Source organism: Atractosteus spatula, chromosome 10, assembly GCF_055471065.1.
Source record: "Atractosteus spatula isolate fAtrSpa1 chromosome 10, fAtrSpa1.hap1, whole genome shotgun sequence".
Classification (NCBI taxonomy): domain Eukaryota; kingdom Metazoa; phylum Chordata; class Actinopteri; order Semionotiformes; family Lepisosteidae; genus Atractosteus; species Atractosteus spatula.
In genome coordinates this window covers 28,397,505-28,423,935 of record NC_142715.1, presented here as the reverse complement: position 1 = coordinate 28,423,935, position 26,431 = coordinate 28,397,505, and the positions used below count along the sequence as shown (strand labels likewise).

The 26,431-nt window shown below is 40.6% G+C and overlaps 2 protein-coding genes and 1 non-coding gene across 3 annotated transcripts in view; 2 read left to right on the top strand and 1 right to left on the bottom strand.

Moving 5' to 3' along the window:
• The window catches only part of LOC148827724 (uncharacterized), a 146,821-nt gene that overhangs the window by 81,501 nt on the left and 38,889 nt on the right, over positions 1-26,431 (top strand). The gene's annotated exons all lie outside the window — the stretch shown is intronic.
• trnaa-ggc (transfer RNA alanine (anticodon GGC)) lies at positions 1,230-1,301 on the top strand. The gene has a single exon. It is a non-coding gene; the product is annotated as a tRNA-Ala (tRNA).
• Positions 20,201-26,431, bottom strand: part of LOC148827725 (antigen WC1.1-like) — a 40,198-nt gene continuing 33,967 nt past the window's right edge. The window contains exons 7-13 of the mRNA XM_088926144.1: positions 26,055-26,153; positions 25,498-25,569; positions 24,290-24,376; positions 22,101-22,235; positions 21,766-21,852; positions 21,506-21,577; positions 20,201-20,376 (exon numbers count right to left, since the gene is read on the bottom strand). Of these exons, the coding sequence (XP_088782270.1) occupies positions 20,201-20,376; positions 21,506-21,577; positions 21,766-21,852; positions 22,101-22,235; positions 24,290-24,376; positions 25,498-25,569; positions 26,055-26,153 (728 nt within the window). The remainder of the gene's footprint in view (positions 20,377-21,505; positions 21,578-21,765; positions 21,853-22,100; positions 22,236-24,289; positions 24,377-25,497; positions 25,570-26,054; positions 26,154-26,431) is intronic.

Sequence of the window (26,431 nt, the reverse complement as noted above, 5' to 3'; positions counted from 1 at the left end):
GGTCACTTCATAGGCTTGAAAGAAGTCCAAGCAGCATAAAAACCCGCGAATTCTCACAAAGGCTGCACCTTTCTTCTGCTTTTTGTATAAATCAGCCTTAAACATTTGAATGCATACCTTACTGCTGCTAATCACATTCACGTGTTTACGAAGCTTTTTTCTGTCCGTTATGTTTTTGCTAAGTAGTTTCTCCGTTTTCCTCGTACTGTGATTGTCAGCGAGCACAACAAGACTGAAACAGTGTAAAGGCAGGTAAAAAAGACAGGGTAAAACGCCTGACTGTCGGGAGTGGGATTTGAACCTGTGCCTCTATTTGGAGAGCGAAACACAAAGCTTAAAAAACACGATTCTGTGAATTTGCTGTTTTAAACCGCTCGACTATCCTGAAGAAATGGGTGGTGATTGCACCAGTTGCATCCGACTTTCCGTAACTTTAGGACGATTGACACGACTGGACGAACACAATTTGTGGCGTTTAGCATGACATGGAAAACGGTACCGGAGCATTCGGGTCCGGACTACCAGACTCAGAAACAGTTTTTACCCCCGCACTATCAAACTATTAAAATCCCAGCCTCTCTCACTCTCACCTCACCTCTCACCTATGATCTGAACCTCACAGTGCCTTCTTTCTTACCAAAAACCCAAACACACATTGAAAATCTACCTCTACCATACATGTCAAAAGCTCACTCCCCATCATTTCTATTCCTTTATTTCATTCTTTTGATGCATGTTTTTGTACATAACCTGTTACCTTTTTGTTGTTTTGCACACTGCCTGTTGTTGTTTTTTGCACATCGGCTGTTGTCTCTGTCTCTGTGTTTTTTTCTTTGTACTACTTATGTCCGAGAGCTAGCTAAATAGCATTTAGTTATACCATATACATGTATATGAGTATAATGACAATAAACTTGAATTTGAACTTGAACTTGACATAGTCTTATTATTATTTTATCGTTTACTCGTTTAAAAAAACACGGTCTTCTCGTTCCAAAGTCAGATTTTTAGTGCTTTCGAACGTTACTTCCAACCTGGACTGACAGCTCACCCGATCTGTTTGTGATCAGACCATGGAGTGGGGGGCTGTACCAAGCAAGCAAAAGCAAGGCAGGATATGCAAGAATACTAATCACTGGCGACAGTTATGTTCTCTTACTATTGAGACTCCTACATTGCGAGTTTTTTGAAGACTTTGAAACTAAAGGAAAGCAATTCCTTTTTCCGTTGGGGATGTAGCTCAGTGGTAGAGCGCATGCTTGGCATGTGTGAGGTCCTGGGTTCGATCCCTGGCATCTCCAGGTGCTTTATATTACATTACTCACATCGCAATCTTCTGTTAAGTGAGAACTCTTTGCTCGTGTTCAGAGAACACGTTTCCTAGTTAAAATCACTGTTTCATCCACTGTGGCAGTGAGGTCAGCACAGGAATACAGAGACAAGGTGGACTGAATAAGAACTGGATGTCCTGTGGATGCGAACAGAGCATAATAATTTAAATGAAAAAGAAAGAAAAGCCCAGCAGTGACTGTCCCCTCTGTACTAAGCATGGTGGACAGCAGCTCTTCCAGTTGAGTCCCTCAGACCCTGAGTCTGTCCCTGTGCAGCTCCAGTCCACACAGATGTTCCAGCCCCTCCAGCTGTGGCCCCAGTGTCTTTCTGAGTGGAGCTGACTGTGAGACTGAGACTCTCTAACAGCACAGTGGAGCTGAACTGATACTTATACACTAATACACCCCCAGTCTGAACAGAGTGAGGACAAATCTCAACTCCTCCTCCTTATTCTTATAGGTAGTAGTAGCGGTAGTAGTAGGAGGAGCAGTAAAATATTAGTAGTAGGTATTAATAGTAATAGTAGGTAGCAGTAGTATCAGTGGCAGGAGTAGTTGTAGTAATAGCTGTAGTAGTATTAGTAGTTATGCTGTATTTCAACTTTCCTGTTCAATATAGCAGAGCTCCTGTGTTACAGCCTCACCATAATAACTGCAGCAGCAGGAGCATAAGTGCAAGAATCAGTTTGAAAAAGCAATTATATGATGATTTCTTATAAAAATCAGTCCTTGTTAATACAGCCTAAAAGCAGTGATATAAGACCGAGCTTCACTGGAGCTGCAGGTCAGACTCTGCAGTGAGTCTGTGGTTTGTGCTCTTCTGAGCTCGTCCAGCACAGGAAGCCAGGCTGTACTGTGAGGCTGTGGCTGGTTCCCCTCTCTGTGAACTGGGCTCAGGGGTCACTGATCTGGCAGCTGTGGGCTCTGTTCCAGGTCAGGAGCAAGAAGCTTCTATTAACCCTTTCCAGGACCTCCAGCCCTTCAGTATTACTGTCCTGATTCAGTGTCTTTACTGTAAGTCAGCCTCCAAACCTCTGTCAGAAGTGTTTAACAATTGCAATTGAGCAATATGTGATTATCTCATATTATTATTTTTACTTATTTAATGAACAGCAGTATTGCCACTCTTATAAGTGTAATATGATTATCAGCAGCAGCAGACCGATGGTCATGTCTACAATAGTGACTAGTTGACCAGTCTGTAGCTCTGAGCAGTGAAACTCAGATCACACAGAAGACCTGTCTGTGTGTTATTCCACACCAGCCCTGGGACACAGCGTCTCCCACACGTATCTCACGGAGTCTTATAAATATACAGTTAAACAGAGTCTGATAACAGTTATACAGTTAATTAAATCATCAAACCGGCTGAGGAACTGAGAGCTCGGGTGGAAATAAAACCAATAGCTGCTCTTCAACCTCCAGGATCAGGAGTCTGATCCTCCTGGCTTCTGTTCTGTGGAGATTCGTGTAAAACGCTTAAAAGCGCTTATTACAGTGACTTGTGCTCTTTCTTTTCTGCTCCACAGGAGTATGCTTTATAACGCATTAGTCTGTGAAGTAAACATTTTTTTTTGTTTAATGAATTTCATTCCTCCGTTTGTCATTCTCCTACTCCTGTTGTTATGAATCGCTTCTCTTAACAGCCTGGTGTGTTTTTATTTTGGAGATGTTATATATCTGTAAGAAAAGCCCCCCCTCATGCTGAGGTTGTGGTTTTGAACCTCACCTGGAGCAGTATGGTCTGTGTCTTTAGCTACTGAAAGCAACTGACGAGTTTAGGTGCTGGAGATTAGGTTTAAATTAATTTGGAAGAAACAAATAAAAGTTTAATCTGTATCACACCCAAAGAAGGCTCCTCTGCTGTAATGTGTTTCCTTCTCGTTTCAGCATGGAATAAGTAGTTGCAAGAAAATCAGCCGCCTGAATAGGGACCCTGAGATGAGAAGTTCAATATTCTACTGACTGGACTATTCCCGTCTACTCAGTTTCTTTCTGAAACAGCTTTTTTCAAGAAATACTTACAATTTGTGAAAATTGAAATACAATCTTGTTTAAAAAATGCAGATTATTTTTTCCCAAAAACTGTAAATGGAGAAAACCAACCTGTTGGAATCTCTGTGGTACAATTGCTTAGTGTAGTCAGGTCGGGACTAAAATTAAAGTAAGGTGCTGGTTCAAGCACAACCAGGCTTGCCTTTCTCACTGATCCAACATGAACATCAGCTAGACAAAAAGTGGCATGTAATGTTTAATACCTTATTGATAATTGGAGGGAATACATGTGCTTTGCATGTATCGAATTACAGCACGTAACAACTGAGTACCTGAGTCGATATCACCAGGCAATTATTTTCTTAGAAAGATATCACCGAGATATCTTCTTAGACGAGAGGAGCACGATGCAGTACCAAAAATTTGAAAAAGCTCTCACAGTTAGATTCTGTGTTTTTGTTGTTTCCAAGATATGTTTTTAATGTTCTTTTTCTTTATGTTTTCAAGTTTTTTGTTTGTTTTTATAGTTGTTCAACTACTACAGGGATTTACCTATGTTCCCAGAATACTTCTCCTTTTGTGGTTGTTGTATTTTCAGGATACAAATATTTTTTTTTCTATTGATAGGACCCCACGCATTACTGTCGGACTAGTTAACTTTAGTTCTTACATTCTACCTGAAATTACCTCAATAACTACAACTCTTTTTTCTATATTTAACTACAGTTGCTTTCCAGACACCACAACTATTCATGATGAATCTTATGAATACATGTCTTTATGAATAATAGTATTATTTATTAATAATTAACTTCAATGGATATCTTTATTAGTAGCTGTATTACAGGTAATGCATGTACAGCCTTTAATATGCGATAGTGAATTTGCAGGTATCTTGGGGAGGGAAGAGAACTGAAATTAAAGAAATACATATTTAAAGTCACCCCTGTCACATCTGGGTGTTAACTGAATAGATTTGTGGTATTATTTATTGTGTTTTAACTCTATACTCGTGTTTCTCAGGAGACAGCAGAAATATTGGGGATTTGTGGCTACAGAAAAAAGTGTAAACTTTATAGGCAAATGTAAGGTTACGTTAAAGAAAAAGAAACTTAGTCACCTTTTTCAACGTGATTATTTAAGACAGTTGTTCGGAACAATATGTCTTCTCATATCTGTGGCTGTGGTCCAACAATAACGGTGGTGAAACAGGCGGAATGAACTGGAGACTCATCCAGTCGATAGCAAGGTTGTGTAGGACCGCACACACTAGGTGACAGTGTTGAGTAGCGTGGTTTAAAAGCTTCACGAGCCAGGCAGGAATCGAACCTAAAAACTTCTGATCCAAAATCAGAGACGGTATCCATTGCACCACTGTCCCTACTATCCTCTTACTCAACTACACTACAGTGAGCTCAGAGCCGCTACTAGTAATACATTGCCCCGGTCCACATGTTCTCAATTAGATTCACGTGTTTTGTACGTGTCTATAATTACTACGTCTTTCGATTTGTCTGGTTTAAAAAACGTCTTCTTTGTCTCTTCAGACAAAGAGTTTATGTGTCTCCCTGAAATTCACACACGAGGGAAGTCACAAGAGGAAGGAAAGATATCATGTTTTAAAAGAATCCAGAGTGGAGACGCCGGCGATTGAAAATGACGCTTCATAGCGTACGTGCACGCTACCACTGAACTAAACTCCCGATAGCGAGTCTTTTCCGCAGGTCTTTAATTGTGTTAGGAAGAGTGAACAGTCAACAGTGCACATTTTAAAGGTCAAAGCAAGACAATCAGACGTGAGGATAGATCAGAACAGGAGCCTCTGCTTCTCTGTTTGCTGAGCTTTCGGTGAACGTAAAAGAAAGAACAAGAAAGACAAATTCGCTATTTTCACTTTTTAATTAGGAACAAGAAAACACCCTTCGAGCCGGATTCAAAACAGCGACATAACAATCACTCGCTGCTTTTTGAAACAGCTTTATACTCTAGCAACTGAGCTATGGAAAGGTCAACTCAAAACACACACGTTTTGTCATACGCGTAGCCCAATGTAGTGTAGTGTTTCTGTTTATTTAAATCCCAGTTCGACATCAAATACTCACTCCCATAGTCTCTTTTAGTAGAAGAAATAGACCAGGATTCTACTGTATATTCTACCAGAGATCTTACAAAACGTTTGAAGGGATATCAGTGCAGGCCGAAATTGACTCTTTTTCTAGTGGGATCAGGATCATACAAAACCTTTCTTTTGGATTGAGAAGAGGATCATGGTGACACTCAAAACATCCCTGTCTTTGTTTCTTTCAAGGACTAATGGATTATTGAGGTGTAAACATCGGTTCAAATCAAAACTCCGCTACTGCAGTTGCTTCTTGGAGAGTTTCTTCAAATCTTTCAACTGAACGTCGATATCTTGGGATATTAACCATGATATCATACAGAGTGTGGTTTTCTTTTGATCGAAAATTGTATTAAAATATGAGCCTCTTTTACCTTTGTCTTGGATGTTTTGCAATGTATAATACTTTCCCTTGCATCCTCAGAGAAACATTATAAATACCACAAAGTTACAATATATGGAATAACATTTAGTTTTACATATATTTTAAAATTTACTCTTATTTAAAGCTACATTTAGTGCTAGGTAAAGATAACGTTGCTAATCCTGATGTAGTAGAAATGTAAGATGAATTGATAGTATTATCTGAGCTAAAAAAGTCCTAAAACGCCTCCTGTAACAGGTAACTCGTAGCAAGATTCAACTCCAAACGTTGCTATTGCATTGTGCATTATGTAAACACGACCCGTTTCAGCTTCTGGTGAGTGCAGTTTTTCCAAATTGAAATTAACAAGAACATTTTTCAAGATGCACCATGTCCCTAAATCGTTCATCAAGACTACTATTAATATCAGGTGAAAGCAGTACAAAACATAAATGTAACCTAAATATTAAGAGACTATTGTCTGTCAGCTACTGCTGTAAGCCATGTTCAGCCAACGCTAGAAATATTACTGCTCTACTACGGTAGCAAAAGTCCACAAACCCGACTTAGAAACGGATCACAAGTCAAAAGTACAAACTGACAAGGATGGGATTCGAACCCACACGTGCAGATTAGCAGTCTATCGCCTTAACCACGCAGCCACCTCGTCAAGAAAATCAGCCCTGTCGCATATGATTTGGCGCGCTCAAGATGATAATCTTTCTCCAATCTTGAGGGTCATTTTCCTCTTCCACCTGCCATTGCACTATTTTGCTTGAGTGATGTCAAGCCAAGCATGTGTTGTGCTTCAGTGACGGGTGTAGAGGACACCCTGTTGTACATGGAAAGCAAATGGAAAAGCTACTCACACCTGGACAGGGCTGGCAACACTGTAAGTATCATGTTTTTTTACTTCTCCAGTGCCTTCAATACCATCCAGCCACTTCTAAGGAGGAAGCTGGAGGAGATGCAAGTCGATGCCTCCACGACCTCGTGGATCACTGACTACCTGACAGGCAGACCACAGTCTGTGAGACTTCAGAACTGTGTGTCTGAACAGGTAGTGAGTAACACAGGGGCACCTCAAGGGACAGTTCTTTCTCCATTCCTCTTCACCCTCTATACTTCGGACTTTAAGTACAACTCAAAGTCATGCCACCTGCAGAGGTTTTCAGATGACTCTGCAATTGTGGGATGTATCAAGGGTGAGCAGGAGGAGGAGTACAGAGGACTGGTCAGCAGCTTTGTGGAGTGGTGTGGGGTGAACCACTTGGAACTGAATGTAACAAAGACAAAGGAACTGGTGGTAGATTTCAGGAGGAAAAAGGTCAAACCTACTCCTGTCTACATCCATGGGAGTGGCGTGGAGATGGTGGACTCGTACAAGTACCTGGGAGTGCACATCGACGATAGACTGGAATGGTCTAAGAACATCGAGGCCATCTATAAGAAGGGACAGAGCCGACTTTACTTCTTGAGGAGGCTCAGGTCCTTCAATGTGTGTAGTAAGATGCTACACATGTTCTATCAGTCGGTGGTAGCGAGTGCCATTTTCTACGCAGTGGTGTGCTGGGGCTCTGGGATTAGACCAGTGGATTCCAAAAGGCTGAACAAGCTCATCAGGAGAGCAAGCTCTGTCATTGGGTCTGACCTGGACCCCTTGGAGGTAGTGGCTGAGAGGAGAATGATGTCCAAACTAGAGGCCATCATGGACAACTTCTCCCATCCCCTCTATGACAGGCTTGCAGGAATGAAGAGCACGTTCAGCAATAGACTGATTCATCCACGGTGCGACAGGGAGCGCTACAGGAGGTCATTCTTGCCTTCTGCCATAAGACTGTACAACGCATCCACCTTGCGTCTTGGCAGAGGCAACATCGACAGTGACCTGTTTCTGGACTAAACGCATCTACACATCTACTGCTACATCTGTTCTCTTTCTTTTTCTTTTTCTTTTTCCCGTTTACAACCATTTTTTGTGCAATATATGCCAGGGACCTGTGCAATACATTTATATTTATATCTATAGCTACATCTATATTTATATTCATATGTGTGATACGATTTTCTGTGTACTGTTCTGTTCTAGTTTGTTCTTGTGCGTCCGGACTGTGAGTAACTCTTGTATTGTATTGTATGTATTGTACTATTATTATATAATCTGTTACACTGTGGCTGTGTTGTGTGTGTTAAGCTGCTGTTGCACTGCAATTTCCCTCACGGGATCAATAAAGTATCTATCTATCACATTGATCTCCTTGGACATGAAAAGTGTGTTTCAATGGGTGGCAGGAGAATTCACTTATACTCCCGTTGCATCCTCAGCTAAAGTAATTTAAAATACAGTGCAAAATTGTTTGAGAACTTGAAGAGCAAAAAGACAGATCGCCGGAGCTGTATTTTAATATTTTCGTATATTTACCTTAATTTGAATATAAATGTTAATCTAAGTGCTGTTTCAATATAATGTAATTTTGTTGTACTTTTAAAATATTTTAGCTGAGGATGCGAGGGGGGATATTACACCTTGCAAAAATCTAAACTAACTGTAAAAGAAGCTGGCATTTTAATAAAACTGGCGATCAAATGAAAGCTACAATTTGTATGGTATGCAATGGAACGAGGTTTATTCCGTGCTGAAAAGAGAAGAAAAAAACACAACATTTCATGCATTGGGCCTTCTTCAGGTGTGGAGAAAGTGTTCTTAGTACACCTGAAGAAGGCTCCACGGCCGCAACTTTGTTTTCTTTCTTGTCTTTTCAGCATGAAATAAACCTATTACTTGTTCCTTTGCAGCTTACGCATGCTGACGCAGCTGCCCACCTGAATTTGTATGGTATTATGCTCAATATCCCTCGATATTGAAGGTCAGATGAAGAATTTGAAGAAACTATCAATAGCAACGGTAATAGCAGAGGATGTTGATTTTGAAACAATGTTTGCACCTCAATAATCCAGCAGTCTTCGCTTGCCAGACTTCCTCAAGATATTCGGTGTTTTATACAGAAAATCGAAAACAAAGCGCAAATGTGCCAAGAGGGGTGGTCCGAGGCAATGACTGCGGTAGAGGAGGAATAAACTTCGCACGATGACACTGTCTAATATTTGGTCCCTGAAAGGCATCATATTCTCTCAACTGCCAGCGTGTGACTCTTGCACGAATTTCGCGATGCCTGTGTACGGGCTTACAATTCAGGAATATCAATGTTCAGACGCTGACGATGAGTGATTGTGTTTTGTATTATTTAGAGAATTGAAAAAAAAACACTTTCAAAACTACAGCTCGAATGAAATAAGAACAGCTTAATTGTCTCTTTGTTGTAACAACTGTGCCAAAACTGTTCATATACATCAGAATAGTACCTGAACGTGACAGGACTTTATTGGATTTTAGGAAATTTCTTTTTGCGCATTTCCCACTACGATCAGGAATACCTTCCTGTTTTCAGCGTGTTTATTGTTTCTGCCTGTGATCTCGGAAAGAAAGACCCAGTAGCAGTTCACTGAAATATTCCGGGAGTTTTCTGTGGTTTGAGAGGAGTGTATGAAGATGATAAAGAAGGAACTCACGCGCGTTACTCATGGGGAGCGCAGAGCAATGAGCCGCGCCTGCAGCTCGCTGAGTCTTTTCTTATATAACCTCTGAACCCGGAAACAAAGCATCTCCAGCCTGTTTTGAAGATTTACAGTTCAGAAAACGGCTGTCTCCAGCAGAAACTGATCTTCCTGCTTTAGTTAAGGTTATCGGAATCGGCAGCTGCTGTGGGGGTATAGCGCTTGTATCTCTCTTCTCTGGCTAAACACTATCTACTGTAAAGTATAGAAATAGAAGATGAAATACAGCTACAAATACTTCAGTAAGGCCGAGCAGATAGGAAAGTTTACATCAAATGTTCTATAAATCAATTTGCCTATATTTTCGAACTCTCTGTTCAAGCTCTGATATAATCCTCTCTGCTCCTGCCGCTGTCACTCTGCATTCCGTAGGGCTACAGGTTGATTTCACAATGCCACATTTAATTAAATACAGGAGAAACCGCAAGGACAATGATATGTTTTAATAAATCTTCTTCTGGATTTATATTTCGGTCTTTCACCGTTGAATGCATACATTGGCCATAAATCTTTACTCGATTACAGGCACCCCAAACAGTTCTTAAGGCAGAAATCAAAGCCTATTTGACTTTCTGCTAATAACGTGTAAGTGTTCACGAAGCATTTCACTGCCCATCATGTGCCTACAAACCGGTTTCTCCGTTTTCCTCTTCCTGTCGTTGTCAGTGAGCACAACAAGACTGGAAAAATGCAAGAGAGGGAAAAGAGAACGGCTGGCAGGAGTGGGATTTGAACCCACGTGTCTATTGAGAGAGCAGAACACCCAAGCAATGAAAAGACAAGAGTCCTTGAATCTGTCACCTTAGACCACTCTTGACAAGCTACGCAAGTCATTGTGTTAAAAGCACCAGTAGTTCACAAAACTGAGAAATGCTTTGCTGGAGAAGCGCCACGTTGCCTGTTGTTGCCTAAACGGATCACGGAAATCAAATATTCGGATCGATTCAGAGTGTGCTTTACAGCCTTTGTGTAATATTTTAAATTGTATTTAAAAAGTGTGTACTGTGTACTACGGTTAGGACTAGTTAGTGTGGTAGAATATGGAGATCATCTCCAGCTCTGAGCTCAACTGCAACAAGAAGTTGTGCTGAACAAGTCAGAGCCCAGCTGATCGTGTGCTCAGTGTGGTGCTCAGGACTCAGGAGTATTGTTGTGGTTCTAATTTTCAGGGGCTCTGAATCAGAACATTTCATTTTATCTGTTCAGTAAGTTAAAATGCAGGACACGTTAAAATAGGATTATTACTTTGTCTCTGTCCCGTTTGTATATAACTGAACGTCCCTTACATTTTTAAGGACACAAACCTACTAATGCGATACTCATTGCAAATAGTCCCAAAACAAGCACGTCCGGCAGCTGCAGGGTTGAAGGTGAACATGTATCGTATTCTAATGGCTTCTATTTCCATTGATGAATGAGACAGATTCACAAGGAGATCCTTCACACGATTAAGCGAACACATTGCCTTTTCTGTCTGATGTAGAGGCTACATTTGTGTCAGCAGTACTATACAGGTAAGTCGAATACACTTTCAGGGGCTGCATCTGTAGGGCTTCATCTAAGAGGATTGTTAGAGCACAGTTACATTCACCCACCCAACTTATTCTTTGATCATCTAAGAGGATTTTTTTTACTTTCGCACATGGTTACATTTGCCCACACAACATATAATCTCTGAATGTCCAATGGCTCAATAACCCTTTTTTCCCCTGGGAACCACCAGTGTACAGTCCTATCCCATTAAAAAATATAACAGATATACTCAATTGATATATTCAATTAACAAATATAAAAAGATATAATGAACAAGAGAACTCTTGTTCATATAGATCCAGGTTTACACAATTAATTTCATGCATACTCGAAGTGCCTGAAGTCTTGCTCTGCTGTTTTAAATATACCTCCAAAGCATTTAGTTATGTTTACTACCAAATTATTTGAACTAATTTAACGTTACAGTATATTCAGGAAATTCAGAGAATTCAGACTTGTCGTGGCTGTTGAAGAAGCCACCTGTTGAATCTAGCCCGGGATTTCTTGAGAGATCGTTCAGCGAGCGAGTCCTCCTTCTGCACTCCGCACTGAGCTGAAAGCTGCATCGTATAAAATATCCATGGTACAACTCGAGAAAAAACTGAAAGACTAAACAACGACTTTTGATGATTACAAGAGATTCAAGAAACACAACCGTCCGCACACGGGCTTGGATCCTGTACGCTAAAGTTAAAATACAAAGTGAAGGATGCAAACTGTAAACTATCTTCACGTCTTACAGTTTATGAAATAAAACAATTTCTTACTTTCTTAATAATTTCTTACTGCTGATGGACGATTTATTGCATTTTAACAAAATCACAATTAGAAACATTTTGGGTTGAACTGTTATTCACATACTCTAACAGAGAGAAACGTTAGTGTCTTCAGGTGTGTGAGCCCATTTCTAAAAAAATAAAAAATAAAAGTTATATGAAATTAATTGTTCTACTTTTTAGCTTGCATAGCCTTATACATGTTTCGGTTAAATCTTTTTTTCTGTAGTAATTTCAGCTGATATTAATATTAGTCATGATTTACAACTTTTGGACATGGTTCATCTTAAATAATTTTGTAATTAGTTTCAGTTTTGGAAAATCGCACCCAGGAGCTACCAAAACTGGTAATGTTCATATAATGTGTAATGCAATAGCAGTATTTTGGGTGGGAAAACAAAAAGTATTTCTTGGTATGAATCCCAACACTTCATAAGCGGCGTTCGAGGACTTCTCGCTTCAGATAAAGCTGTCAATACATCATAGATTTTTACTCAATTAATATCAGCAGTGTTATCGCTACCAAACGCTAAATATAGATCCTGGCAATACTTCGTGAGATCTTCGTAAGAAAATCTAAAATACTAAGGAAGCAATCAATTTATATGTTTCTTTTGGATCTAGAAGAGGATAATTATGAGATTCAAAACATGCCTGTCTTTTCTTTTTTCGAGGACAAATGGATTATTGAGGTGTAAAGTTGGGTTCAAAACCAAAATCATCTGCTATTGCTGCTGTTTCTTTGATAGTTTCTTCAAATCCTTCAACTGATCATCGATATCGAGGAATAATATTATACAAATTGTGGTTTTCTGTTAATTGCCAATTTTATTGTAATTACATCTTCGTTTACAGATGTCTTGCATGTATCACAAGGTATAATAGTCGCCGTGCGTCCTCAGCTAAAATGTTTTAAAAAGTACGACAAAGGTACAATATGCTTAACGTCTTTTATGGTTATATCTATATTAAAATGAAGGTCAATATACCAAGATATTAAAACACAATTTTACAGTCCTAACCTAATAATGCTTGTGAAGTTTTCCAATAAATCTGAACAGTAATTTTGAGATCAAATTCAATGAGTGAAAATACACAAGTAGTTCACTAAACTGAGTTTCTTCCCTGAAATGATTTGCTTGCGAAACACTAAGCAGCTTTGAACGGATCGCGGGAATCAAATATACAGATGGGTTCAGAGTGTGCTTTCCAACTTTTGTGTAACATTTTCCTTTGATAGGGCAGAGTTGTCTTCACAATCCGGGTTAAATAAAAAGGAGTGACATTAGTGTAAAACAGCTTTCCTTCTTGGAGAACAACGGTTGTGTTCAATATTTCTAATTATTTTGGTTTCAAGATCGCAATTTAGTGTGAAACATAAAAGCCAGCTGGAAAGATCTGTTACACGTCATTTACAATGACCTTTCAACTAATAGCCTGTGCAGGGCTCAAAGCCCAGCTGTTGGTACGAGTTGCGTAAGGCTCTGCAACATGCAGATAAGAAACTAACCTCCGATTCTTCATTATATACACAGTGAGCTATTTTTGCGAGCCTTCTACTCCCTACGGGCTCTGTATTTGATTGCGGTACAAGACCGGCCGTGGAGAAATGAAGTGAGGAGGGTGTGTTCATTAAAAAGCTCATAGCGTTCTTGGAAAGGCTCAAACCACCACCCTTTGGGTTAACAACCGACTCACAAAGACTCATGTACAGCTTAACACTCCTAGGTCTCAGTAAAAGTGATACACTCCGTAAAGTTTCCGGAGATTCAATTGTTTTTAAAGGAAAATCACGAACATCTACTGGAGTTTTTCATTCTATACAGCGATTTCTGAACGGTACCCTGTGAAAATACGAGTTTTGACGAGAAGGGACATATAAGGTCAGCAGGCTTTGGGAATTTGACATTATGATTAAAGCTGTGGGTTCAGCAAAATCAGAACCTGATCAGTATCAGTTGACTCCGATATACTCTGAAAATTAACTTCGGGATTTAGAGACAGACGTGTTACAGTTGCACCATGGGGTACTTAATTAAAGAAATAGAAAAACAATCAGTGTTCCTGGATCTGTTATCGAGAACAACACCTGCACAAGAGCTGCGCAGGAAAAATAAAATGTGGTCTGGGAAGAAGAAACTCTCTTCAGAAGAGCGGCGCTCCTCACAGGAGGAAAAAAAATCTTTTTTTTTGTGAAGCTGATTTTTCTCCTTTGGGGAATTCAAATCCATAGACAGCTGTGACCTTGTGGCGCAACGGTAGCGCATCTGACTCCCGATCAGAAAGCTGTGTGTTCAAATCACACCGGAGTTACCTCATAGTTTTTCAGGTTCTGCTGGTCCTGAACACGGAATTCACACCATGCAGTTGAGATCTGTGTGTACACCACATAGATAATCTAAACAAAATAGAGCTCACACAGCGAATACCCTTGAACAAAAGAGAAAAGGCACAGTTCACATCTGCTAAACATCACGTCCGACTTCAGAGACAGCTACATCAGAAAATGAAATGGAATCCTGGAAGTTTCAGATAACTTTTTTTAATACAGGTTCAAGCAAACCTGCTAGGGAGTTTCAGGACACTGTTGTTTTATTAAAATTACTCTGAAGCCTGAAGTAAATATAATTTAAAAAAAACGCTATTGGGCAGCTGGTGCTTTTTGTAACGATTTGCTATTTCATGCTGGAAAAAAAAGAACAGACCCAACGTTTGCTTTCAGGTGCAGTTCATTACATAATAGACATCTATTACTGCGGAGCCTGAGTAAAGTTTACACGAGCCAGGTAGAAGTCGAACCTACAATCTTATGATTCGAAATCAGACTCGTTATTTATTAAACCTCTGGTACATCACATAACATGAATTGCGCCATAGTGTGCTGCGCTGCTACTAGTAATACACCGCCCCGTCTAAAATTTCAAAGTGAGAAACAGGTGTTTTCTACATTTTTATGAGTTTTAAAATATAATCTCTTTAAATCAGACAAAGGGTTTATGTGTCGCACTGAAATTCCGACTGATTTAGAATTAAAAAAAGACTGTTTTCTTCCACAATGCCGAGAAATGATCAAATCTTTCACTCTTGTAGTAAAGCAGACCTCGACGGGTGAGCATTTGCTCCGGTAAGTTAGGTCACGTATCATGTTATATCATTTCTTCTCAACACATTTCCTGGTGCACGTTTTCTCTATGAAAAAAATGACATTTTTCCCTTGCGCGATTTCTTGTTTTTTTTATCAAAGCGCACAGAAAGAAAAAAGAAGAAGAAATAGTGTCACAAAAGAACTCTGTCGCCCTTGGGAGATGTCAAACGCATTGGACATGAAAAATGCCAGATTAAAGCCAGTTCTCTTCGTTTCTCAGTGTCGGGGCTGCTATGTAAAAGAGGCAATTTGCTCTGAGCGCAGGTTCAGCGCTTACTGAACGCAGATGTCTCAGAGCGGTGTGTCCAAGTGGCTGTAAAAGGTGATGGTTGTCCTGTCACCGTGCCTTACTTAGTTAAAGCACCTGTCCATTAAACAAAAGAATTTAGATTCAGATCCCAGCTGTGTCTTACTTCTTATCTTGTGGTACAGAACGTACCATTTCGGGCAACCACAAAGGGCTTGATTTCGTTAAATGCATGTGTTCAGTTCCTTTCTGGAAAACTTGTTTTTCAAGAAATTCACACAGCTTGCAAAAAAATGAAATTCGATTCTTGGTTATCAGTGCAGAAGAAATATTACCGGCTGGCAAAAAGTGACTTGGAAAGCAATCAGTGGAATTGTGTTTTGACAGTCTCTTGAGAACCTAAGCTAAGTTTTAGAGATACTTTGTCAGCTTGACATCAAGGCAGAAAACAAAAGCTTTACTGCGTCCTCTCAACCCAAATGCGCTTTGCCACCTTTAGCGTTATGCAGGGAACAACGTCTGCTGAGATCACTTTCGAGTCAGTGCAAATCGTAGTGTTTTAATGTTGGTTGTGCTGGCGTACTGCTTCTGTCTGTGAAACTTCAATGTTTTGCTTCTTCACGGCGAATCGTTGGCGGGAGTTGAGCTTGTTAAATCTTTGCACACAGCTCCATCAGAAATAACAAATAGAACATTTTTGGAACAACAATAATAATAATAAAAATCTTTCAATCCCTTGATTGCATAAGAGTGCAAACCCTTTATATAGGGGGTTGTAGCTGTTGAAATGTAACCAGTCACATCCCAAATCATGAACAAAGGTTATTTGCCTTCGCCAGACATCAATTATTATATCAATGGTTATTCCTATTTAATATCAGTTCATCTCATATAACGAACCAGATTTCAAAGAACAAACGTTCAAACTGCACAACAGAACCTGAATCCATCTGCTGATTGTCACAAATTATCCGCTGAGCTGTTTTAAGTGTCCGGCCACCTCTGTCCTTCCTACTTTGCAATGGGCACAATTACTTCAGTTTCTTCTCTTGTATTTCCCTTGCTATTTTACTGTCTCTTTCTTCCACGAGGAAATGGATACACAGCCAAAATCCTGTGTTTGTGCAGTGTCAGTGGAGGAGTCTTGCCCGTGTTTTCAGCTGCAGGAGCTCGCTGTTGAAATTATGTTGGTTCTTCTGTTACTTTTTCCGCTCGATGGAGCTGTATTAATTCAGGCACACCTGCTTCCACGGCAAGTTATTTTATCGCTCCTCATAAACCAACACACTGCAGACACCTCTAATACTGTCACTGCTTGTGGGCCACGTGTTCCTGCTGTCAGCCTACTATACCACGTTCATGCACATCTAGAAACATTACGACTCTAGTACAAGAGCGAAAAACAAAACGAAAGCCAGCCAATTTAAAAATAGCATATTTGTCAAACCCTGAAGTTGACGAGGATGGAATACGATCCCAAGCATGCAGAGCACACTGGAACAGTCCATCGCCTGTGCTGCACTGAACACCCTGTAGATCGTCAAAAGCATTTTAAGCTCCTTGGTAATGAAATTGCCAGATAAAAGCCATTTCACAGCCTTTCTCAACTTGCTCAGCGAACAAGTTAAACAGCGAACCTACCTAGCAAACAGAGGCTCTGAGTTTGAATCCCAGTGGTGCCTTTTTTTCCCTGTCTTCCCACGCTGTTTAGCGTCACACGTTTTTGTGCCAGAGAAACTGACACACGTTGTCTTTTTTCTACATTCACAGGTTTTTGGCTAAAGACAAAAAAAATCGTCATCATTTTCTTGCCAGCTGTCAGTAATTCTTCTACATTTTATCTTTCGCAATGTGTGGATTTCTTGAATAACAAGTTGTGCCAAAAACAAAATGAACACATCCACTAAACATAATGCAGAAGCATGGTGCTGTCAATAACTATAAACTGTTCGGCAAGACAGTAAGAAAGACAGTACTGGGATTTGAACCCAGGCTCTCCTGTATTCTAGGTAGGTACTTTAACCAGCTGAGCCACAACACCGGCAGAGTGTTGCTTTTTTACAACCACTTGGACACACCACTCTGATACATCTGCGTTTGGTGTGCGCTCAGCCTGCTCACCGAGCAAGTTGAGGAAGGATGGGAAATGGCTTTTATCTGGCAATTTCATGACCAAGGAGCTCAATATGCTTTTGATGTTCTACAGGGTGTCCACTACAGCCGGCACTGAAGCGCAGCACAGGCTCGGTGGCTTGACATCTCCCAAGGAAAATGTTGAAATTGCAGATGGAAGAGGAAAATGACCCTCGAGTACGTGGAAAGATGATTATCTTGAGGTAACTCACGGCCAACGGAGCTAAGGCTCTCGACAATGTGGTTGAATAGTTAAGTTGGTAGAATGCTAATCTATTGTACTCTGCACGCTTGGGTTCAAATCCCATCCTCATCGACTTTAGGCTTTGACAAATGTGCTTTTTTAAAGTGGGTGAGCTCTCGTTTCGTCTTTCGCTCCTGTACTAGAGCAGTAATGTTTCTAGATGTGCATGAACGTGGTATAGTAGGCTGACAGCAGGGACACATGACCCACAAGCAGTGACAGTATTAGAGGTGTCTGCAGTATGTTGGCTTGTGAGCAGCGATAAAATAACTTGCCGTGTGCCTGAATTAATACAGCTCCATCGAGCGGAAAAAGTAACACAAGAAATGACCTTAACTCAACAGCAACTTTCCGAAGGCGAAAACACAGCCAACATTACTCCAGGTGAGAGACTCGAAAGTACGACTGTGGTATGACTTCTCTGTGCACTGCTGTATAACTACCACGTACTGAGTGTGCTACTCAACACTCAAGCGTGTTTTCTCAGTGCATTCAAACAGCACTTCTTCCTTAGGCTACCAGCTTCAAGTGTTTTTTAAATCGATCAAAGATTCATTGGAAAAGGTTTGTCGATAGGTCAGGTGGGAATCGCACACAGATTCACTGCTTGGAAGGCAGCTATGTTCACCATTATACCCAGGGTGGCGCCATGGGAAAAATCTGTAGGGAGGCGTCTGAAATTCTGAAGGGGCAGAGATATTTCGGTTGAAACGGAGCCGTTACAACCACAGAATTCTCGCAAGCATGCCACTGATTAGTGTTTCATGACAAAAGATAATGACAAGCAATCTGGTATTTAGCGATGAAGTACAGTTTCACGTTCATCAACACTCTAGCGATTATTATCGCCTGGAGCGACAAAATATCATACGCATTCATTTCTGCAGCTACATCAACAGTAAGGAGGTTCTGAATCGTTAAGAAATAATAGTTGTTAAAACTAACAAAAACACAAACTTCTGTTAACTACAGTCCTATTTAAGTATAAGTATAGGACTACAGTCCTATTTTAAGTATAAGGATAAACTACTGCAAAGAATCAGTCCAGCTGAGCAAACAAGTAATAATGTTTACACCCAATAACGTAGACAGTATTTAACATGTGCCATTCCAGGACAGATAACCCTCCTGAACATCAAACAGTCTGATGTAGCAACTGTTTTTAATTTGTAATTCCTTAAAAATTAAAATGAAAAATGCAGGAAGTCTAAAAGAAGAAAAGTTTAAACATATTCTTAAATGTCTGGAGTGAAAGTATATAGAGCTTTGCATTTCACAATCTTTTACTAGTTTGGAAACGCCTTATTAACTTTAAAGGGGGCGACACAGAGGTTAGCATTGTTGCTCCATAGTGCTGTGGCTGTGGGTTTAAATCCCCACCTCGGTTTCTGTCTGTGTTTGTATTATTTCTCCAGGTTCCCCTGATTCTTCCCACAGTCCCATACCATACTGACATCAGTTTGGGAGGAGAGTGAAAAAATATCTGATCCTTCAGGATCATAAGTTTTGTAAAATAATCTTGTCACAATTCTCAAGGTGAGTTGTGTTTTACCCAACTTTTCTCTTTCCTGAGTTCTTTTTATTTGTATCCAGATGCCCTCTGTAACTATCTAGTGCTCTGTACTGGTCAATCTGGGTGCTATAAAATACCTATGGTTTGAGGTGCAGTATAAAGTGAATATTGGGGTGTCTCTAGTGCTGTGGGATGCTGTGTTTTACATTGAGCCGCTCCTGATGGCAAGACAAGGAGTCTTAACCTTTTGATTTGAAGGGAAATGTAAATAACAGCCAGGTTGTCTCTTTGGTTGTGTTGTATCTGGCTCTGTCGACAGTGCCTTTTGCTCCTTGTGTGGATTAAGTCATACTTATGAATTGATCACAAACATTCAGGCATTCTCTCCTTCTGGGGTTGAATTCATCATTGTGAGTGGCTAAAGGTTCCTTAAATATTTTATTAAACGTCTTTAATTGTACAAAATTAAGAAATTACAAATGAATGACAAAATAGTTTTAAAAAGTTTATTTTTAAAAAGAAAACACAAGAAAATGTATATACATTTCTGCACATCAGAAATGTTACATTCAGAATTCTATATCAATTAATAGTTTTATTTCAGAAACATATCATATTGTACAAGAAAAAAGACTGAGTTGAATAGGGAACTTTAAGGTCTCCCTGTTTTAAAACACAAACTGCAGGTCCTGTAGACAAAGTCAATGAGGACAGTGACTCATTGGTTAGAGCACTCAGGTCACAGACAGTATCAGTATGAAAACAGAGGAGTGAAGTGGACTCAGGCCACAGTGTCAGTGTGGAAACAGTGGAGTGAAGTGGACTCAGGACACAGACAGTGTCAGTGTGGAAACAGCGGAGTGAAGTGGACTCAGGTCACAGACAGTGTCAGTGTGGAAACAGTGGAGTGAAGTGGACTCAGGCCACAGTGTCAGTGTGGAAACATAGGAGTGAAGTGGACTCAAGACACAGACAGTTTCAGTGTGGAAACAGTGGAGTGAAGTGGACTCAGGTCACAGACAGTGTCAGTGTGGAAACAGTGGAGTGAAGTGGACTCAGATCACAGACAGTGTCAATAAGGAACAGTGCAGTGAAGTGGACTCAGGTCAAAGACAGTTGCAGACAGTCTCAGTGCTCAGAGTTGTTCTAAGACTGTGTGACTCTGTTGGTGAAGCTCTTCCATGTCTAGACCTGCAGGAGGAGCTTCTCCCAGACAGCCCCGTCAGTCTCACAGCACCCATCCTCTCCCTGAGACTCGTCACCAATGTCATCATAGTCAGTTCTGTCAGGGGCAGGGGCTCCATCATCACAGGGCAGCGTGGGCAGCACCCTGTCCACTCTAGGGTCAGTGTGGGGGGCACCTGACAGAGAGACACAGACTCAGGGACAGGCAGTGGACAGGCTGATGGACAGAAACAACTCTTTTGGCTGATATTTTTAGTCATTTGAATTTGACCCATGCATTTTTAAATTATATATGTTGTGTATGATATTACAAAATCAATGCTATAATTAAATCAGGACATGACAAAATATGATTTGTCCAATGAGTCAGTTATTTCAATAATATTGATAAAAACAGAGGCTATGTAATTGGTGAATATCAGAAATGACAGAGTAGATAAATGCATTACTTAATCATAACCCCCATCTAGTAAAGACATTGCCAAGAACAAACCCAAGTTTTTGATATAGAGTCACATGAGTTTTTTTTATCTTTGGCATTGCTTTGGTGAAATAAGTAATTGGTTAGGCTCAATTAGTTAAACAAATATTTGTTAACAATGATAATACACACAATAAACAAAACATAGCATATATACTGTATATACAGTACGCATTTACAAAATTCACAATCAAGGTGTTTTAGAGACCTGCATCCTAACCACCCAGAAAAACCTCAAACTGCTACCAAGTTTCAGCTTTTACAGAACAGCTACACAGGCCAAAAGAAGAGATAAAGCTGCCTTCTAAACCAAACAGACTACAACCTACAGTTAAATCTCTCCCTGTGAACCCAGTTGCTACAAAATGAATGGGAGCCTATCTCCCTGTTCTAAAATGCTCCCACTAGCCAGGAGAGGCTGTTTTTCACCAAGGGGTTCTCCAAACAAGAAATTAAAGCTTCTAAAAACAGCAGAATGACACATTCTCTTAAGGAGGTTCAAATACTAAAGTACTTTGTGTACTTTCTGATGTGGACAAGTTGATCTGAGCAGCACCTGATCAATCTAAAATATCTGATCTGCTGCTTGTGACAGTAGGTTAGGTTTCAATGATATCTATCCGTATAACATTCAGGTCTCTCAGCCTGTATTGGCTCTTATTGACCCCTGCAGGAGAGGGCAGAGTGAAGCCACTGCTACTGCAAAATGCCTGATGCCCCCTTGTCTTGGATGAGAGTGCAACAGAGATGGATTACTGGGGGTTATCTTCCCATCCCTGAACTACTTCACCCACACTGAGCCCCCTGGCTGTAGCCCCCTTTACCTGAAGTGGGGTCTCCCTCACTGTCCCCCACATCACTGTATCTAGAGTGTGTCTCATCAGAGAGGAGTCTCCCTGTGAACAGAAGAGCAGGTCAGTAATGTCTCTGTCATTCTGACACAGACTGGTCTGTCAGAGACCTCTTCTCTTCCAGTTAGTGTTTATTTGTAAATGTGAAATTTGTCTGAATCTAATTTCTGATGACAAAGGTTAGTGCAGGCTGGTACAGGGTGTACTCATGAGTCTTATTTATAATAACAGACCTGGTAAAGTATCTGGACTATGGGGCACAGTGATGACATCATCATAGTACTCTGGAGCCTCTTCTTTCACAGAGGACATCAGCTCTCCTGAATCACACAGAGACAGTTTTACTGTTACGTCACATTTAAAACACAAACAATCAGGGAACCTCAGTATGTATTACATTTCAAACTAATTCCAGTTTTTTTTTATTGAGATGGCAACAGTGCAGCCTGTATCAGGATGCTGTGAACCCTTGTGAAATATATAAAGAGGAGCTGTACACCAGCAGCAGAATAACCCAGAGAATACTCCAGACTCAGTGCACAGAGGGAGGAGAGAGAATCAAACTCACTGGGTTTGGTGCAGGGTTTCTCTATGGGACTGGACTGAAATAATCCACCTGACAAGGCACCTGGGCTCTGAGGTACAGTTACAGCATCATCATAGTACTCTCGGATCTCTTCTTTCCGAGGGAACATCAGCTCTCCTGAAGAACACAGAGCACAGCTTCACTGTCACACATCAGAACACTGACTCATCTAGAGCACAGGACTGCTGGAGCTCATCAGAATACACTGATTAACTAAACATCATGCTAGAACATCAGACATTAAATGTAGGAGATCAGGGAACATGGTTGACCACTCTGTTTTGTTACACAGGCTTGAGTTTGAGGTTGGCTTGAGTTTAAGTTATGTGGAACCATCCTTAAGTGGTTTACTTCATATTTAACTAATGGTTTTCATATCTAATATCTAATAATATCTAATAATTGAACTGCTTTGTTAATGTCACCAGTTCAATTTGGGGTACCACAGGGATCAGTACTGGGACCAATATTTTTCTCTCTCTACACGCTGCTGCTAGGTAGGATAATAGAAAAACATTATATTAACTTTCATTCATATGCTGATGCCACTCAAATATACATTTCCTTTACACCAAATGACAACTCTTCTATTATCACTTTAGTTAATTGCATTAATGAAGTAAAGACTTGGATGTGTGAAAACTCAACTCTGATAAAACAGGTTCTGTTGTTTGGAGGAAACAATACTAATAGGACTACTATAACTTCAGCACTTAACTCAGAGGATTCACAAATTTGCCTCAAAGACTCAGCACATAACTTTAGCGTCATATTAGACACAAGGTTCTCATTTTACTCTCATGTTAAAGCAGTAGCGAAAACATGCTTCCTACAATTACGAAATACTGCAAAACTAAGGCAGTTTCTCTCCACTCAAGTCACAGAGAAATTAGTACATGCTCTTGTATACAGCAGGAGCACCCATGCTATCAAGGAGCACCCATCACTCTTTCAAGACCTTATAGCGAATTCAGAATGCAGCAGCTAGAATTCTTACTGGGAATTCTTACTTCTTACTGGGAGTAGAAAGTATGACTATATAACACCCATTCATTGGCTTCCTCTCAGGTAGCCACTAAGCCAGTAAGTTCTACTTACTTACAAGGCTATCAGAGGTCTGGCACCTGTCTATCTAATGGAACTTATCAATGTATACCATACAAGTCGCCTGCTTTAATCACCGAATGCAGGTCTTCTTCATATTCCACACATTAATAAAAAAACAGTTGGCAGTAAAGCCTTTAGTTACAGGACCCCTAGCTTACGGAACAATATCCCACTCCATATTTGGGATGCCAAGTCATTCTCAGTATTCAAATCCAGACTGAAGACCTATTACTTCAGCCTAGCCTACTCACACATTAAACTATAGCCTGCTGCAACCATGGCTGCTGGTGCTGCTGTACATACCATTGTGTGTCTCTATGTAGTCCCACCAGGTACAGTAGATACATCAAACTATCCTATTCTCCTCCCCACATGTCCTATTGGTTGGGTGCTGCATCGCCGCCTTGGATCCAAGAGGGACATTGTGGATATAGCTATTGTTTAGGAGGATTTTACTGGTCTAAAGAGATATGCATGGAGTATTGACATACAGAAGACATGATGGATGGATGGATTAATACCCTCATTCATTTATTTCCTTTTTTTAATTATATAATGTAAACCCAAAGGGGTTGGGCAGCCAGTTGACCTTGCACCCCTAGAGTTTTTTTTTCTCCTTTCTAAGGAGTTTTTGGTTCCTCTCCTCTGTTGTCTTCTGGTCTTCTGTTCTGTATTCACAAAAATGTATGGTTACTTGCATTGTTAAGCGTCTTCTTGGGGCAACCTTTTTGTGAAAAGCGCTATATAAAAATAAATTGAATTGAATTGAACCTGATTTCCACTCCTATTCACTTATGTAATTCATTTAAAACTATGACTAGATTTTGAACAATGAATGATGGCTCTATCTGGACAAAGAGAGTGGTGATGTGCGCACTGTGAGATATCAGAAAGGGGAGCCGGACAGCTCAATAACTCAGATTGAATCAGATTCAAAAGATGGGTGCAGACTAACACACAGACTTAGTAATCAGAGGCTGTGTTCAAACTAAGAGAGAGTAGAGAGAATCAGACACTGGGATGGGTGCAGAGTTTCCCCATTGCACTGGACTTAAATAACCCACCTGACAAAGCATCTGGACTTTGAAGTACAGTTATAGCATCATCATAGTGCTGTAGGGCCTCTTCTTTCAGAGAAGGTATCGACTCTCCTGAATCACACAAATAGTCAGATAATTTACACTTCAGGACTCTGACTTACTTGACCACAGTGCATAACTTTAGTCTTTCATAACAGTTTGATGTTCATGTGAACTAAAAGGTACTGTAACTAAAATGTGTTTTTTATTTGGTTATTGTAAAGTGCAATTTTAAATTCTTTGTAGTGTATAATTAAGGAAAGACTCCAGGGTTGTTGATTTCACATTTAATCTGAAAGGCAATTTCTACTGTATAGCATACTGCTCCCCAGTCATCATACTGGGACACTTCTACTGAACTTTGGACCTGAGGCTCCATCTCCTGCTCTATCAACACTATTAGAGAATTATCGTGACTTTCCCTTAAAGGTCTCCTGTCACGAATCCCCCTCACGCAGGCAAGCTCTCCCGCATTCCCACGAGCTCTCCCCGTACCAAACGTGCACACGTCAATCAGTCCTCTACTTAAACCCTCATCTGTCCCCCGGTCATTGCTCACGATTGAGATTCTCTCCCTGAGCTTACCTTTGATCTACTCCTTCGCCTTACTACTAATTCTCCCTGGACCTCGACCCTGCTTTTTCCGACTACCTCTTTGCTACTCGATTTTGTACCTTTGGCTCTAGAACGGTCTCTCGGATCCTGACCCCTGCCTGTCTCTTCGATTACGCCTCCGCCTTCTGAATCCACTCCGATGGCTCTTCTACGCCTTCCCAGACTCCGACCCCAGCCTGCTTCCTCGATTACGCCTTCGCCTACCGATTCTGTGACTACGCCTCTACTACTCCTTCCCAGACTCGGACCCCTGCCTGTTTACTCCGACTATGCCTACATCTAGCGCCAACCCTATCTAGGGCACCGTATTGGATCCCTATCCTACCTACGCAGTCAGCCCCTGCGTGACATCTCCCATCCCAGTATTGACCAGGTCTAGTTTTGTCCAGCCTCTGTGATCTGCTGAGATCAGGTTAGCATGAGGCAACACTGAAGAGCAGAAGTTATAAGCTATCAAACACATGTGGTTTTATTTGAAAGATTCATGAATTCTACAGGAGTTCTATAAATGACAACCTAGTTTGAGGTTAGCGTGACTGAAGACTCCCCATTCCCATACTGACTCCATCTCCCCTCACCTGGTACTGGGTCTCCCTCACTGTCCTCAACATGATTGTACCCAGAGGGCAGCTCGTCAGAGAGGAATGGCTCTGTGAACAGGAGGACAAATCAGTTATACCCACAGTCAGACTGCAGCCGCACTGTCTTCTGTTTACTTTTCCCACAGGGCGTTTGGGACCGATAATGCAGATCATGAGCTATTTTTTATCATAAGCAAGCTAAAACCTCATATCAGCATGATATGGACTTGAGGTCAATGCCTGTACTTTACAATGACTGTCCTGGGTTTCTCCAGACTCTTTCCTCTGCTCATTTCGAGAGTGTGACTAGAACTACTAATGTGAGGGATGTGTGACTGAGAGGAAGGAGCAGCAAGAGACTCATCACCATCAAACTTTATATTATTCCCCTTGCTGGGTAAATTAATTTTATATATAGAATTGAATAGTTTGTGATATTGAGGTGATTGTCCTCTGCATATGCAGTATGTTTCTGTATTTGTCAGTCTTTGCTATGGAGGGTTATACAGACCCTCTGCTGGGACCAATCATGTCTGAAGACTCTCTCCACTCACCTATCCTGGGGATGCTGTATGTTCCCTCTCTGGCCAGTTTGTACTCTATTTCCTCATAAACAGCTTCATGCCCCCTGAAAATCTGTGCCTTTGCTAAGGCTTTGGGGAAAGAAAACAGAAATTTGCAGCTATATTTGTGTTCAAAAACAGATATTTACCTTCCTGCTTTTAATTTTATCTTCTGTAATGTGGCTGATTAAGTGGAAAGACACTGAACCTCCATCTAAGAGTTATCCTTGTAGCTCTTAGTAAAAAAAATATTTAATTATGTTTCTTTTTTATGATTTATCACTAGAAATCTCTTTATTCTTCTGTGATTTTTGGTTAAATGCGTTTTTCTAGTGCAGGAATTGCTTCTGACTGTACTAGGATGTTCA